A 16,303-nucleotide genomic window follows, 5' to 3' on the forward strand; every position below is an offset into this window, starting at 1 on the left:
TGGGCTGAAGGACACAGCCAGGCCTCCCCTCCATCCCCTGTGAGTCACAGTCACCCTCTGAATCAGCCAGAACATGGGCTAGCTGCCCTGTGACTCCTGGGGCTGCCTTTCAAGTCCCGCACCTTTCCACCTACTGTGTGTCCCTCCACTGATGTTGGTGGCTTCCAGAAAGAGCTGGTCTATTAGAACATGGTCTGGATGTGATGTGAACCCACTTTCTGGGGTCATGGAGTGTGCATGCAGCATTGGGTAGCTAATATGGGAGCAGTCAGGAGGGCCCGGTGCAGGGCACACTGGGTGCCACGGCTGGGCTGTGTCCCTGCCAAAAGGCAGTCTAGAGTCCTGACGTCCAGAGCCCCAGAGCGTGGCCTTGTTTGGAAGTAGGGGAGCTGCAGATGCATTAGTTCAGGTGAAGTACTGGAGTTGGTTGGGCCCCTAATCCGGAGCACTGGTGTCCTTCTAAGACGATGGCCATGCGGAGGCAGACACACAGGGAGGAGGTCATGCGGCAGTGAAGGCAGGGTGTGCCGCCATGCAGCTGCCAGCCCAGGGGTGCCAGAGATTGCCAGCAGCCGCCAGGAGCTGGGAGAACTCAGGGAGGACTCCCTCTTGGTTTCAGGACAGCCTGACTGACACCTTGGCTTCAGATTCTGAAACTTCCATGAATCCAGGACCGGGAATGATAAATTTCTGTTGTTCTAAGCCACCCAGCTCGTGGTATTTTGTCGCAGCAGCACAAGGACGTGAGTCTGCCGGGATGATACTTTGTTTCACATGCATTCTGTCCTGAAGCGAAGCCTGCCAGGTGCTTGGGCGTGGGGTGGGGCGAGCTGGCAGTGCCGTGCGGACCCTGAGCTGGCTCGCATTGGTCTCCCTGGTGCGCACTGATGGTTTCCACTGCCGACTCAGGGTCGAGCAGAGCGACACACTGGGGACCCCAAGCCGCTGCCATGCCGTCCCCTGCCGCAGCTCTGCCGCTCGCCCATTTGGTCGCGCGGTTCCTCAGTGTACTGCCTGGCTTTGTCCGTCCTTATATGTCCCCGATTCCACAAGTCAAGCTTCAGTTCTTCCACCTCAGCAGACAGACTTCACAGAGGAGATTTCACATGCTGGATTGCTTAGGGTTTTTGGTTATAAGCAGTAAAAAAAAAAAAAAAAAAAAACAACTTGAATAATTTAATCAACAACAGGAACTTGCCACACTATTAAGGGAAAAGATGGCAGGGAAGCCTCAGAAAGGCCTTGAGCCAGGGTAATTAGGAGCGTCCTCTCAGTTTTCTTCCCATATCCTGATGATAAAGGTCATACCCGCACATCACGGGAAGTGCTTACAGAGCCTCCCGTGATGCTGAACGTGTGGCGGTGGGAGCTCGGGTGCGCATCTCTGGGCTCCTCTGCTGAGTGGAGGCATCTGGTCTCGGGCAGAGGGTCTGAGGAGCGCAGCTGGCGTCCCGGGCCTCCATGGCTCTGGGGGCAGGGCCCCGTGACTGGCAGGCCCGTTAGAGCCCCTCGGGGTGGGGAGGGTGGCCTCTGTCACCGACGGGGCAGGAGGCAGCCTTCCCAAGGGGACACCAAGAGTTCTTCATGACCTTGGGGAGGCCCTGTGTGCAGTGTCGGCCAAGAGCAGGACGTGCAGCGCAGGGGTGGGGGGGTTGGAGGCGCAGGGGAGCAGCTGCAGGGGGGCCGCCCGTGTCGCTGCGTGTCTGCTCTGCCGTGGAGTCACTGTGCCTCTGGAATACCTTCCCGAAATGGGCACGGGGTACCTTTATGATCAGAACATGGAGATAAACTGAGAAAATGGTAATTTTGAGGATGGAAACCCAGAGAACTATTTAAGGTATAATGTTAAGTGAGAAAAGCTGAATTTAGACTGTGGCTAAAGTGAAGGTTCCTGTGGCCAGGATTCTCACCTGGCCCTGGTTGGCTAGTTCACTATACACATGTGGGCAGTATGTGGCTGTTGATTCTATATAAAGAGCTCCACCCAGTGCTCTGGGCAACATGGTGGCATGGCTGCAAGGCTGCAGGAGAGCAGAGGCTGGAGTGGTGGCAGCGCCGAGGACAGAGGCCCAGAGGCAGAGACTGGCCTGCTGCATTCAGACTTGCTCTGAGTGGACGGGATTCTAGTGATCGACCTGCCACTGTGGAGATAAAATTGGGTATAACCCTTTCACCCCAAGAACGTTCTACTGTCATTTCGTTGGTCACACTGAATCCATAGTGAACTTGCCTGGAGCTGAAACCCAGTGGCAAGACAAGACTTAAACTCTAGGATTGCAACTATGTAAAGTATGGAAATCTGTAGACATAGGCTGGAAGGGAGTGGCTCCAAATGAAAAATGTGGTAGGAGTGGGCTTAAAGAGATTTTTCTTTAAAATGTGTTCCCTTGACTATGCTGAGGTCAAGAAACGGCTATTCCGTCGATGTGTTTCACACATATTCCCACATATTTACTAACAAAGCCCAAGTGGTTTGTGTCAGTAGAAACGATTCCATATGAACAGTTTTGCCAGCCCGCGGTAGAAGGAAGGGTGGAAACGGATCCCTTCTGCTTAGGCGGACGCTGCCGTCGGGTGAGAGCCTGTCCGTGCTGACCAAAGCCTCTCTCTCTCTGGCCACGCAGGTCAGCCCCTGAGAGCCGGCGGCAGAGCCCTGCCCTCCGTCCTCCTGGATCACGCGGCCTGCAGCACGCTCGGAGCCCGCGTGGCCCCCGCCCAGCCCTCCCCGGTGCTGTGCTAGCGCGAGCTGGCGGGACTCTGGCGCCCCGTGGAGCTGTTGTTGATGTGGGAAGTCTGAGCCATTTTGAATTGCACTAAGGAGAGCCGCTGCTAGCAATGAGCTCCCAAAGCCATCCAGGTAAGGCCGGCCCGCCGCTCGCTGTGTTGGCAGACGAATCTCCTTCACAGAAACGAAGTCGCCTGTGGCCTCAGCTCGTCCGCGGATTTCAGACCTTTGTTTTCTCTGGATAATGGCCACTGTTGGTTTATGACAGCACCCAGTGCAAAGTAGAGCGAGCAGCCCTGACGAAGATCTCATAGAGATTTGGGGCCGGGTGTTTGACCTTGATGTGCATGCGGACTTGAGTGACATACACATTTCTCTGCTGCCAGTAAGAAAGAATTGTGCTTTAGGGAGGTAATGCTCAAAGGTCCATTTGTGATTTCGAGCCTTAATGTCTTACCCAGTTTCTTGTTCCTGGGAAGCTCGCAGGGCGGTGTTGCTGTCTGAGGAGCCAGAGGTCCTGGGAAGCGTTGCTGGCATCTGGGGAAGCGCTCCTGGTGTTTGCGCCTTCTCACCAGGTGCTGCCCCAAAGCATTTCGCACACGTTTAATTTTCATACTGCCCTGAAAATCTCAGGCCTGGAGTGAGGAAGTGACTCTCCTTAAGGGCACAGAGGTAGGAAGGGGCTGGACGGCACTGGAACCCACGTACATCTGGCTGTGTAGCTGCAGCAGGGTGTTGTGGGCACATCCATTTAGGACTTCTGTTTGTCCCCTTGCAGTCACAGCACGCACTGGATCACAGCCCACAGCCCACCCTCTCCCGTGTTGCCCAGCAGGCCTGGCCCCTCTCGGAACTAGCACGGGGAGGGGCCTTCAGGGACTCAGGCATCAGGCCTGTCCTGCCTCCACGTGAGAGGGAGGCGGTGGCCAGCCTGGCAGATGCTGGGCATCCTGAGGCACCCACATCTCTGTCAGTGTGGGTTGGGGTCCGGCTGGGCAGAGTGGAGGCAGCGGCTTAGGGTGTGGGTGTCTCCCTTGAGGACTGGCCCAGAACATTCACACGCCTTCCCTTGTCTGGGACCGCAGTGCCTTCCCTCAGCCAGGGTCGGAGCCGTGTGATGCTCCGCAGAGCAGGCTTCCCGGTTATATTTAGATAAGAAGGCCTTATTGGTTTAAATTGTCACATATTGGCTGATAGAAGGTCTAAAATACAGTTAGAGTCTGGGTTGCACTGTGAGAGGTAGACTTGGATGCTGTCCTGCTCTGTTCTCCCACTTGGGGCTGCTGGGGGCCCTGGGGGGCTGGGGCATGCCTTTTCCTGTGTCTCGTATAGGACCATGTGTGTACATGGTTTAATAGAGTGTGATCATTCCATATGTGGGGTTCTGTGTTTTATTTTTTTCCATTTTAATGTAATAGCACCTATTGATGTCATTACGTATATACAACTAACCTGCTTTTGATAGCTGTAGATGGATATTTATGTGGCTATAGAACTATTATAATAGCCCCAAATTGGCACCGGACAATTATTATCCATATATTCTGTACATACACTTCCACAGGCATCTCTGTTGGACAGATTCCAAGGAGCATTTCTAGGCTGGTGGGCATGCACAGTTAGACCCTCAGGTTTGCTCTCAAATTGCTCAAAAACTGTCTCAACTTTGTTGCAGTTTATGATCCAGATTTCCTGTATTTGCCCCACATTGGGTGGATTCAGTCTGTCTCATTCTTGTTACAAAGCTGGGGGAAATTGCTAAATTGACATTACTATATAAATGGGGGTATACATTTCTGCATGACCTGGTATAGACATAATCAAATCTTATACATGAAGAGGAAGAATATTCTTTCTTTGCTTCTCTTTATTTGGACAGGAGAAGTCTATGTGTACACATTGATAATGTATATAATTTTCTCATTCATATGTATTATATATTCATATGTAGGAGTGCATGTATGCATTCTCTATATGTTATCTGTACATATATAACTCAGTTGAGTTATTTGCATCAGTATGGCTTTATGCTTTTTATGCTCAATTTCTAGGGAAATGTGAAATTTTGTATTAATGTATAGTGTGTAATATGCTTTTTACAGTATTGGCCAATTTTTGCTTTATAAGTTTCAGTGTGTTTTTCAGGGCTTAAAAATTGAGTGGTAGCTAGGTCTTTTAACAAAATATGGTGTATTTCTCTTCCATGTTTCTTTGCCCAAAACTTTCTTGTATCTCCTAGAAGCATTTCTGCATTTGGTATCTTTTGGCTGACAAACATTCCTCCTGCCACTTAACCTGAACCTGCTGGGATTCTCTGGGAGGCTTGCCTGGGAACAGCAGAGGGCTGGGCATTGCTTTTTCTCCAGTCTTTGCCTGTCGTGTGAGGAGTTTGCCCATTGATGTTCACTGCAGTTCCGCCCTGCCTGGTGGTGTGTGGCATTACCACCCATGGACCCCTGCCGTCTCATCCCTCTCAGTGGGGTGCAGCTTGGTGTGGGGCTGGCCCGGATGGGGCTGCCTTTTGTGGCCGTGTGCTCAGGGCCTGGAGCTCACTGAGCACGCCTGCCTCTCACTAGCATCCGGTCTCCTTCAGGGGCTCACCCTTCCTCCAGAGCAGCCCCTGTGAGCTGTGCAAGGGGCCCATAGGGCCGGCCCCCAGCAGCCACCCCACCAGCTGCCCATCCTGCCAGCACAGTCGTGGGCTGAGAGTTGGGCCCACCCTCCTTTTCGAGGCTGTTCCTGCTGGAGTGATGGGCTGGCTGCTCACTACCAATTGTGCCCCATCACCTTGATCCCGTGGGATTTACATTTTCTCAGCAATTCCTCCAGATTTCTGGTCAGTTGATGCTACCTACCATTTTCCCACTGGCCAGCATTGCTGTGAATCCTTTCATATTTTATCATTTTAGCGGATTCATGGGTGAAAGAGAAATAATACCTGAGTGTTCAATCTGCTGTTCCGGACGGGAGATTTCTAGGTGTTGCCCCCTTTTTCAGCCTGAGGAGGCCGGTCCTGCCTCTGCCTCAGGGTCACTCCGACGTGCAGCCTTCAGTCCCTCCCGTCCCGCCGGCCTCAGAGCTCCTGCCCGGCCTTGCCCGGCCGCCGCCTGGCGTGGAGCCCGCCCGCTCTGCACACCTCCGGGGGGCTGGCGCCACGTGCCCGCGGCCCTTACCGGCTCTCTCGGGCGTGTCCACCTGGGGAGAGCCCAGGGGCGGTTGGCCTCCTCTGACACTCGCAGGTTGGCTTTGCTCTGGTGATAAAATGGCCCTTTTATTTGATATGTGTAATTTTTCTGTCCCCTGTTTTTCTTTAAAACTCCCTCTGATGTTGGGTGAGGTTTGCATTATGATTTTATTGCTGTTCTTTCTGAACTTTGCCAGGGCCAGGCCCTAGTTCTCTGACGTAAAACTGTTGGCTGTTGGTGTTTTATTGCTCCAAATAACTATTTCTAAGGATGTGAGCAGCCTGAGGAAAGGGCCTGGATTTATTTAGTCTAAAAGAACTCTTCTTTGATATAAGAGTGGCAGAGAGGTTCTGCAATATGCTTATTGCCTAACCCAGTGCTCCAGACCTTTCCCTGCTGGCTATGTGCTGAGACAGGTCAGGATGGGTTTATTAGGACCCAGGCCTCCGCTGTGAAGGCAAGTGCCTGGTACAAGACTGAGGGTCTGCCAGCAGGACAAGTGGAGGCTCCTGCCTTCTGCAACTCCTGGTGTTTCCCTCTGGTGACACACTGCAGTCTTGCTTGTGGCTCAAGTGTGCCCAGGATATTGGTCACTTGGCTGGCTTACAGAAGATGAGACACTGTCACTTGGCCACCTTTTTAACACCATTCCACCCCTCCAGTGCAATTCACCTTCCTTACAATAATGTTTTGTGCCCGGAGGAGGGCCAATGAGAAGCGCTGTGCATCTCAGGGAGCCCCAGGTGGAGCCTCCTGGGCCAGTGGGGTTACCCAAACGCTGTTGATAAAGCAGCTGATTGAGCAGGACCGGAAAAGAGCAATTCAAGTGTCCTGTCTCCCTGTACATCTTGGTAAGAGGCATGTACAGGGTTAGTTAAACATAGAGTAGCTATGTTGAGGGATACTTGTATATTTAAGATCAGTGTTTTAATTAGGGACATTCTTTGATTTCTGTCTGTAATCTTCAGTTTGAAATATCCCATCCACATGAAAGCAGCTGGAAAAGTCCGTGTCAACAGTAATGTAGTGGTGAGTGAGTCTCGATACTATTTGATTTCTTCAAAACATTGTGAGATTGTACCAGTGCTGGAAGTCTGGGCACAGCTCTGCCCCCGCTGGCCCGACCTCGGGCCTGGGCGTCCTCAGCCTTCACACTCCTATCTTGTTTTATTTGAATCTGTTTATTGCAACCAGCTGGCCACCAAGGTTATTATATTTTAATATAGAAATTATCTCAGAAACATTTTAATTTTATTTAAATCCTGCTTTGCAATGATTGAACGTTTCAGAGACATTGCAAAGTGTTAGGAGGAAATGCTTTTGAGGGCCTGCAGTTAACACAGGGGGGACATCGATTCTGAGCAGTGGGTGACAGGTGGACTGTGCACCCAAGTGAGGCCCTGGGCCACAGAAGGGGGCTGGAGAGCTGGGGAGCCGAGAGTGGCCTTGCAGGAGGCAGAGGAGCCCAGACCCAGGCTTTCAGGAGGGGTGGTGTGCAGCTGGCCAGCAGGGTCCTGATTCTTAGGTGAGAGACAGGCATGCGTCCATGCCCTGGAGCAGCTGGTGACAGCTAGAACAGTGTCATGACCTTCCTGTGATGGCTCAAGAGTCCCCAGAGGTTGCCAGGTCCCAGGGAGGTTCTGGGCAGGGGAGCAAGGCTGGTGTTGGGGCATGGGGAGCATAGACCAGTTCCACACTGCGAGGAGTACAGGTGTGCTTGAGCGGGAAGGGGACTGGCAGTGGGCTGGGAGCTGCTTTGCCTGCCTCCTCCCACTTTCTGGAGGGGAGCTTTGAAAGGTCCCCTATGCTCTGCGCCTGTCCAGTGTGTACTCCAGGCCTGCTCTGGGTAAGTAGCAGCTCAGCTTGTAAATTGTCCCTGTCCTGGGTTCTCCATGCTGTCATTAGCTGGGAGCTTAATCAGTCAAGGTTTGTTCAGGAAATCAGGGAGACATAACGACTTCTTTTTCAATCTACTTTTTTTAAATCCTCAAATTGTGTTTTGCCTTTTAAAAACCACGAATACTCATCTGTTATGAAGAGCTCAGAAAATTCACTGTCAATGGAGCATGGATGGTTTGTGTTGGCAATTCTCTGCAAATTCTTACAGTTTGTGGAACACTTGCATTTATGTCCTTTTTTCAAAGCCATTATTGTAGAAATGCAAATTTCTGAGTTCTGAGATGCTGAATGTTGGGTGATTAATGATATTGAAGTTTAAGAATGAACTTCTGGTATGTATTTGACACAGAAAACCTGGTAGGGGGATCATTAGAAGCCATTGAGTGCAGCTTGGCGTGGTACAGAAAGGCTGCGATGGAGGCATGGGTGGTGGGGGCAGGGTGGGTAGGGACAGGTGTGCCACCACCTCCAGACGCCGGGCTGTGCAGGGTGGGCTGCTCGAGCCGCAGATCTGGCTCCCTTTAACCATAGATGTTTAAAACTTACAACACCAATAAATCAACGTCGGTTACTCACTTCCTCCAAGTCAAACCCTGCTCAGCTTCCGGGAAGCCCCAGAGACTTCCTTCTGCATTGGCCTTCGCGGTTGCCTCGCTTGCTCTGCACGGTAGGCCTGGGAGGAGAGCTGGAACACCACTGTTCTGTCCTGTCGACGGGGAAGCTGGTACTTCCTGCCGTCCAGTGCATACCTAAGGTCGGGCAGCTAACCAGGGGCTAGGCTGGAACCAGAATTGATCCTCTGCCCTTGAGGGACATCTGCCCCTTGCTGGCTGGACGCTGGGTGCACTAGGCCCAGTTAGGGATTGATCCTGTCAACTGGCATGAAGCCCCCAGGCCAGGCCAGGCCAGGCAGAGGCACCAGGCCCCCTGGCGCAGTGTGGTTCCTGTGGCGAGCAGGGATGGCGGGGGGCATGGAGGCCCCGGAAAGGGCAGGTGAGGTCGGGACGCGTGAGCTGTCCGGGAAGCAAGGCAGGCGCTCTCCCGCCCAAGTGGGGAGCAGAGGGCGAGGCCCTGGGCCTGGAGGTAAGCGCCTGGGGTTACCTGGAGGAGACAAGCATCCAGGCACAGGGTCTGAGCAGGAGGGCTGTTGCCCCTACATCCACAGGGTCTGTTTGCCTCTTGGTTCCAAGAACCTGTGGACCTGGAGAAGGGGTCGTGGGCCTTGCATCCCCTGCCTCCTCTCCTGGGACACATGCTTGTGTCCCATTGGTTTCAAGAGGGTGGTCTTGCTGTTGGATTTCTGGGATTTTGGCTGCTTACAATGTGTCTGGAGTATGTTTCTGACCTTCTCTGAGCTTCTCTTTGCCACGTCTTGGGAAGTTGGGGCTGAAAGAGCTGGTTGGGTGGCTGGCACTCCACATTCATTTGGAGATTTGGGTTGAAACTTTTCACTTCCACTTGGGAGCCCTTTATTTCAGAAGAACATGGTAAAAAATTGACACTTGCAGGAAAATGACAAAAAGCAAACGAGGCAGGTAACTCTAAACTTTTGAGAGTCATTGTCTGGCTTTGTGTTTTTAAGCCACATCATCAGCTGTTCGGGACATAGGCCTTTAAGAGGAGTGGCGAGCCTTGTGATGGAGAGAAACCGCAGCTCGCTGCTCCCTGTCTGACCCTCCCCTCATTTCCCCTTCCTCCAGAGCAGGCGGGAACAGAGAGGACAAATCCTGCCTCTCGGGATTGGGCAGTGGTCCTCAGGAGCGTGGCCGAGCCAGGTGGCGAGGTGGCCGCCACCCTGGAAGACTGCCCTGGGGTCGCAGTTCCAGCTGTGTTAGGGTCACGGGTGGCGTTGGATGGCGGCCTTTGTCTCATTCAACCTCAAGCTTCCCCGCCACCCTCAGCTCCCATCGTCCTCCCCCCCACAGTGTTCCTGCTGCTGTCACTTGACTGGGGTGGTCTGTGCCAGGAACTGGAGTATTCAGTGCTGACATGCACCCTCGGAGCCTGTAGGATTTTAACATGAAAAGTGATGTTCAATGTTACAGCCATTCTCTAACTTTTACTAATAGTGTTTCCTGTTGAAAGGACTCACTTAAAAGTACTGTTTTTTAAAAATACTTAGCTATCTTACATCTATTTATTTTTGTTCCATTTCAAATAGCATTTGTAAAGAATTATGTAAAATAGGCTAAGCATCTTGATGTTAATTATTTAGTAGCACTAACTGGGGTGTTTGTTTTCTGCGCGAAACAATATTCTCCTAGGGCTGGAGTGAGCCCTGACTGGCGTGCAGCTCCGATGCCGAGGTTTTGTCACTGTTTAAGTCACTGCCTTTGGTGCCTTTCCTGAGGGATCTTCGTGGTTAATGGCAGTTTTTGTTTGAAACTTTAAATTCTTAGGCCTTTTTTTAGAGGGTTGCTCCTTGTGATCTGGTGATTCAGGTGCTAAAGCAAAGAGAATACCTTACATTTTAAGAGCTAAGGATTCTATCTGGGTTTGTTTGCATTCATAGCCAAGTTTTTTCCTTTTTAAGTACATGTGAACCTTCCTAGGAAGTCACTTGCAGAAACTGGACTTTTATTACAACCGCGTTTCTCACTGATTTGTGGATTCAAAAGGAATTGTGAGATGCTGCTATAGTTCAGAGTCCCATGGAATCTGTTCTGAGCACATAGGTTTTCTCGACGTTGTAGGAACATTTCTAGCCTGTTCACACCGGGTACAATTGGGGGGTGTATTTGGTGGAAGTTCTCCCCTCCCGTACTGGAAGTGTGATCCAATATTCTTGACACTTTCACTTCCGTGTTCACAGGATTCGGTCTGCATCAGGGGCTGATTCATAAAGCCCGCATCCCCGCATGGCCCGGCATACAGAGCGCCCCTGCTCGCCAGTCCTGGCGCTGCCTAGCCAACATGCCTGCCGTCCGTACGTGGCTGAACATGGCCAGTGGGATGGGTCTCTTACATGTGGGTCCTCAGCTCTGACTGCTTCAGTTCAGTCTCATTGAAAGGATCAGAGAAAGGGAGGCAAGCAGGGCCTGTGGGTTTCTTAGGTAGCAGTAGATAGAGTTTTTGGAACATTTGAAAAGGTGTCGGAAGACCTAGAGACGTGGAAAGTGTCTGGGACTAGTAAACAGTCTGCTCTTGCGTCTTTCTGTGATTTGGCCCCTGGTGTCTCCTGGTCGACGGTAGCATTTTGTAAGACATCAGTTCTCATGGAGGTGCGGGAAGGGTGGGTGGGACTGCGTCCACACCAGCAGGCGCGTGGCACAGGTCAGCTCCCTGAGGCCAGCTTGGCGCAGCTGTGATTCTCGGCAGGGCTGGGGGTGTCCTGGGGGTGGGGGACTGCAGCGCCTGGAGGTGACACACTTCTCCTGGAGCTGGGAGATTGCGTGCCCTGGGCGACTGCAGAGACTGTCCCAGCCGGGTGTGACAGAGAGGACAAGGGGTGGGTTCCCACTCCTGCATATTCCATGTCCAGCCTTCCTGCCGGTTTGCGTCCCACCATGATACACCTGTGCTCAGCTGGCCAGCACCTTTGCCCAGGGTGAGACTCACATGGCCTCAGGGCTCTCGCCTGGACATAGATGTGACTGTTGGTTCTTGGCTGGGCTTTTCTTGAAGTCTCCATAGGGTCATAGGACTTGACCCATGACAACTAGGGACTATCATGTGTCTTTGCATTTGGAGGAGTCACTACTACTGCTGTCACATGGCTCCTGTAACAAGTGCCCTTCGTGGACCAGTTTGCAGGGAGGCAGCCTCAACAATTGTAGTTCCAGATGAGTGGTGTTTTTAAGGCCAGTAGATTTGGGGGGACTCCAGGCCATGGCAGGCAATCCTATGGGGTGAGTCTGCTCTGGCTGAGGAGTATTATTTCAGACGTCGGTACTGTCTGTGAGAAGAAGAGAGCCCCTGGGTCTTCTTTAAGTTGCTTGCATTTCTGGGAAGAACACTATCAGCATTTCTCAACAACTTCCAGTTCTGGAATATTTGGGCTTCAGTTGGAGGAGGGGCCCAGTGAGTAGCTGGGCGACTGCAGTTCTGTGCCCTTGACCTCTGCGCTGACCCTGCCATTCCCTTGAACGAGTGCCAGTGGGATTTCTTGGTGTCCCTGGTTGTGTCCTGATGGTGCACCATGTGGCCTTGTACCAGGCCCTGGCCCTCCAGAAGGACACCTGGCTGGCCACCTTTTGCTTTCAGGTTGGCACCTGTGTTGAAGCTTGACAGGAAGTTGGTGGTGTGGCGGATAGGCAACTTGTCTTCCTCCCTTGAGAGGCTCCCACTGGGGCAGTGGGGCGAAGGGTTCTAGGTCGGGTGGCCCTGAATTTACACCAAAATCTCAGACCCTTTGACGACATCCACTGTGAGCCCAGCCCGGCCCACCCCCCCACCCCCGGCTGGTTGGGCATGCTCCTCCTGACCTGGGGTGGTTTGGGTCCAAGAGGGCAGCGGGTTTCCCGTGCCTTCGTGATTCCTTTGCTTGCCTTTCAAGTCAACTCCACGCACTCGTTCATGATGGAAACGCTCTGTCCCCAGGGAGCTGAGACCAGGCTCCTGGCAGACTCAGGATGGCACAGGAGTGTCCAGCTCTGGGCCACGCCCCGAGGGACATGAGAGTCCCGCTCCACAACCTTCCACCGATGGCACTTGAAATGCTCGCCACGGCTGAGTCTCACTTTTGCCTTGGGCGTTTGTGGGATCACCTGGGTTGGCTGAGTTCCTCTCATCGAGTGTGTTGGTCTCTGTCAGTTCTAAATGTGTGTCAGAATCCGTGGACATCCATGGCACCTGCAGCAGATTTAGAAGACTGCCAGAAAAAAATAATATGAATTTATTTTCTCATATTTTTATATAGTGATGTGTAAATCTGAGCACCAAATTCTGGCTTTGGATTTGAAACACAAACATGAATAAACATTGGACTTGAATGTGACCTGTTACTTAGCACCCGCTTAGGGTTGCAGGGAGGCACCCTGGGGGGTCACGTGGGGACAGGTAACACAGATGCAGCTGGGGTGAGGGCCACCCAGCTGGGTGCTGTTTCACTCGGCTCTTCCTTGGTACAGGCCTCTTTGTGAGCAGCCTGGGCACCTGGCCGGTGGGCAGGGCAAGTTGCACCTTTCTCCAGGGCCATCCACACACCTGTGCTGGGACCCTTCTCAAGCTCTTTGACCAGAGCCCCTGGGGTTAGAATCTGAGGGGTTTGCTCTCCTTTTTCCTTGCTCTTTCCCCCTGCAGAGATAGCAGTGTGCAAAAACCAGCCAGCATTCCTTGTTCTCAGTGTTTGTCACTTGCCCCAAGCCTGGGCTGGACCCAAGCTGCTGATTGATTCGGCGGTCCTCTGCTGAAGCCGTTGTTCTGCGGGGCTCACGCTATTCCTGGAAGGCTTGTTACATGCAGCCAGGCCTCAGGGATGCATCTGGTCTCCTCTGCTGCTGTGTGTTCGGGAGCAGCGTTGGCTCTGGGCAGATGTGTGGGTGTGCTGCTCACTCGTCCTCTGTCCTGGAAGCATGTTGGGAGTTTGGAGGAAATGAAGAGCCACGAAGTGCCAGGCGTGGCCAGTCACCCTGTGGGTTAGGGTGACAGCATTGCTTTGTCCCCGGCTGCCACGTTGAGGCCTCCTTTTGTTCATGCTCAGGAGCCCCTTCTTGGAGAGGAGGTCTTCAGTCCCTGGCAGAGTTTTCTGTTGAGGAGGGAGGTGTCCCAGGCTGGGCGTGGGCCCGGCCAGGGCAGAGCAACGCCAGGCCTCCCGGAACCGTGGTGTCTGTCGTGCTGGCAGGGACTGAGGGTCAGAGTTCCCAGCACATTTCTGTGATGAGAGCGGTTCTTTACCACGCGCTCGCCCTCCCGTGACCGAGCACCAGAAACCCTCAGCCTCCAGGGAGACGCGTGCCGGGCTGTCAGAGCCGCAGGGGAAGGCGAGTCTGAGGAGCTCACAGCCACGGGCGGCCCAGGGAGACGTGGCAACCAGATGTCATGTGCCACCCGGATGGGAGAAGGCCATCAGGGCAGACCCGGGAAAGCCGAGGGGAGTCCTGACTCGGGGTATATGTGTCACTATGGGCTCGTTGGCTGTGGGCAGTGTACCCCGGTTACTGAGAGGTCAGGCTCATTGGCTGTGGGCAGTGTACCCCGGTTACCTGAGAGGTCAGTGAGGGAAAGTGGGGGTTGCTAGCTGATCGGGGGTTGAATATATGGAAGCTCTGTGCTGGCTACTCAGTATTTAATAAAATCCGTTGATAAAATGAGCTAAATAAATCGCTAGATAGTCTCTTGCTTGCTCTCCTCATGAATGGCAGTGTGCTGTAGACCCTTCAGCACCTAGCTTTTAGACTTTTTCCTTTGGGAATTATTCTAAATCAGTACAAGACCAGTTCTCTTTTTTATGGCTGCGCACGGACGTGATGCCATTCATTTAACAAGTCACCATTGCTGGATACTGAGTTTGTGTCCGCAATTTCCACTGCTGCTGCTATAAGCAGGGCTGCCCGAGAGCTCCTGTTCTGGAGGGAGCTTTTTGTCGAGGTGTAAAGGATTCCAGTAAAGAACACAGACCCTGAGAGCCTTGCTTGAAGGATCCTCACAAAAGGAGAACACCGTGTGCTGTGCAGATGAAGAGATGGGCCCTCCAGTGCCCCGAGGCCCCTTTTGGTCTCTGCACCTTCCCGCCGCTTGGGAACTGCCTTTCTAACTTCTGACACCTTGGGTTAGTTTCTCCTGTTTCTGAAATTCATATAAGCACAATCATAGAATGTTTGCTCTTTTTGTTTGGCTCCTGTACTCAACAATATGTTCATGGAATTTAGTTTGCTCATTTCCATGGGTGTATAATATTTCAGTGTATGAACATATCACAATGTGTCAGTTCAACCGTCGATGACATATGGATACTTTCCAGATTGGGGTTGGATGCGATACTACGACAGCATCCTTGTGTGTGTCTGTTGGTTCACGTGGTATGTGCTCTTTTTGATAAGATGTGTGTGTACCAGTCACTTTTCCAATTGATTATACCCATGTCTGCTCTGCCCTTGCCATTGCTTGGTGCCCCCATTCTTTTATTCTGGCCACTGTGGTTTATCTGTGGTCCCCTGATTACTGAAGATGCTGAGCATCTTTCTATATGTGCATTGAGCCGCTAGGTGTCCTCTTTGGTGAAGTGCCCATTCAAGTCTTCTGCTTGTTTAAAGAATTAGGTCATCTTTATTTTTCTTAAACTAATTTGTAGGCATTATTTATATAGACAAGAGGTGAGTCCTTTGCTGGTTATTTCCTTTGCTGTTTTTTTCCACTTTCTTAATGACTTTTTTGATGAACAAAGCTCTTAATTTTAAAATAGTTTAATTTATTTGTCCTCTTTATGCATGCCTGGAGGTCATGGAGATACTCTATTATTTTCTAGAAGCTTCTTTGATGACTTAGATTTGTGGTTCACCTGGAATGGATTTTTAAAAAAATATGGTATGAGGTAGTAATTGAGGGTTTCTTTTCCCTTTTGGATATTCAGTTGACCCAACAATATTCATTAAAAAGATTCATCTTTTCTCCACTGCTCTACAGTGCCGCCTTGTCTTGAGTCAAATATCTGTGGACTTACGGGTCTGTTTCTGGAATTTATAATGGTCCATTGGTCTGCTTGTCTATCTGTGTGCCAATCTAACATTGTCTTACTAAATGTAGCTTTATGATTGTCATAATATCTGATAACGTGGGGCTTCCAACTTCTGAGCATTTTAAAGGTTGTCTTGGTTCTCAGTGTTTTGTATTTCCTTACGAATTTCAAAATCAACTTTTCAGTGCCAACAGAATACCTACTAGGATCTCAATTAGGATAACATTGATTGCATATAAAATCAATGTGTTTCAGATCTTCCAATCCATGAATATAGTACATCTTCCTGTTTATTTGGGTCTTCTTTAATATCTTCCATCATGTTTTGTAGTTTTCAGGGTAGAGGTCTTTCATTCTTTTATTAAGTTAGCTTTTAGGTATTTTTTTCATACTGTTTTGGTTCTTAACTTTCTTTTTTTTTGTCTATGTGTTTGTATTTAGAAATATAATTAATTTTTGTGTAGCTACCTGTCTCAATAGCTTGCAGAATTTGCTGATTAGTTTATTAATAGATTCTTTCCAATGTTTTTTTAATCTAGCTTGTCTGTGGATGGTGAATGTTTTATTCATTTTTAAACCTTTTATGTCTTTTGTTGCATTGTCTAGGGCCTTCAGACAAATGTTAAACAGAACTGGTGATAGTGGACATCTATGTGCCTTGTTCAAATATTTAGGAAAAATTTTTTGTCATTTCATCATTATGAAATTTGCTATAGGTTTTGTGTAATAAGCTTTATCAGATTCATGCACTTCTGTTCTTGGTTTGCTGAGCTTTTCTCATGAATAGGTGTTAAAATAGTAAGTTGAACCCTATGATATTGCACATATTTGATTCTTTTTGGTCTACAAAAATGGCACTTTCATTTGGTTGAACTTAAT

General features: G+C 50.8%; 1 protein-coding gene across 4 annotated transcripts in view; it reads left to right on the forward strand.

Moving 5' to 3' along the window:
• The window catches only part of HDAC4 (histone deacetylase 4), a 281,717-nt gene that overhangs the window by 31,668 nt on the left and 233,746 nt on the right, over positions 1–16,303 (forward strand). For all 4 annotated transcript variants that reach the window (XM_073217864.1, XM_073217865.1, XM_073217880.1 and 1 more), the window contains exon 2: positions 2,625–2,857. In XM_073217864.1, the coding sequence (XP_073073965.1) occupies positions 2,836–2,857 (22 nt within the window). In that variant the 5' untranslated portion in view covers positions 2,625–2,835. The remainder of the gene's footprint in view (positions 1–2,624; positions 2,858–16,303) is intronic.

The sequence above is a fragment of the Manis javanica genome, chromosome 12, assembly GCF_040802235.1.
Source record: "Manis javanica isolate MJ-LG chromosome 12, MJ_LKY, whole genome shotgun sequence".
Lineage (NCBI taxonomy): Eukaryota > Metazoa > Chordata > Mammalia > Pholidota > Manidae > Manis > Manis javanica.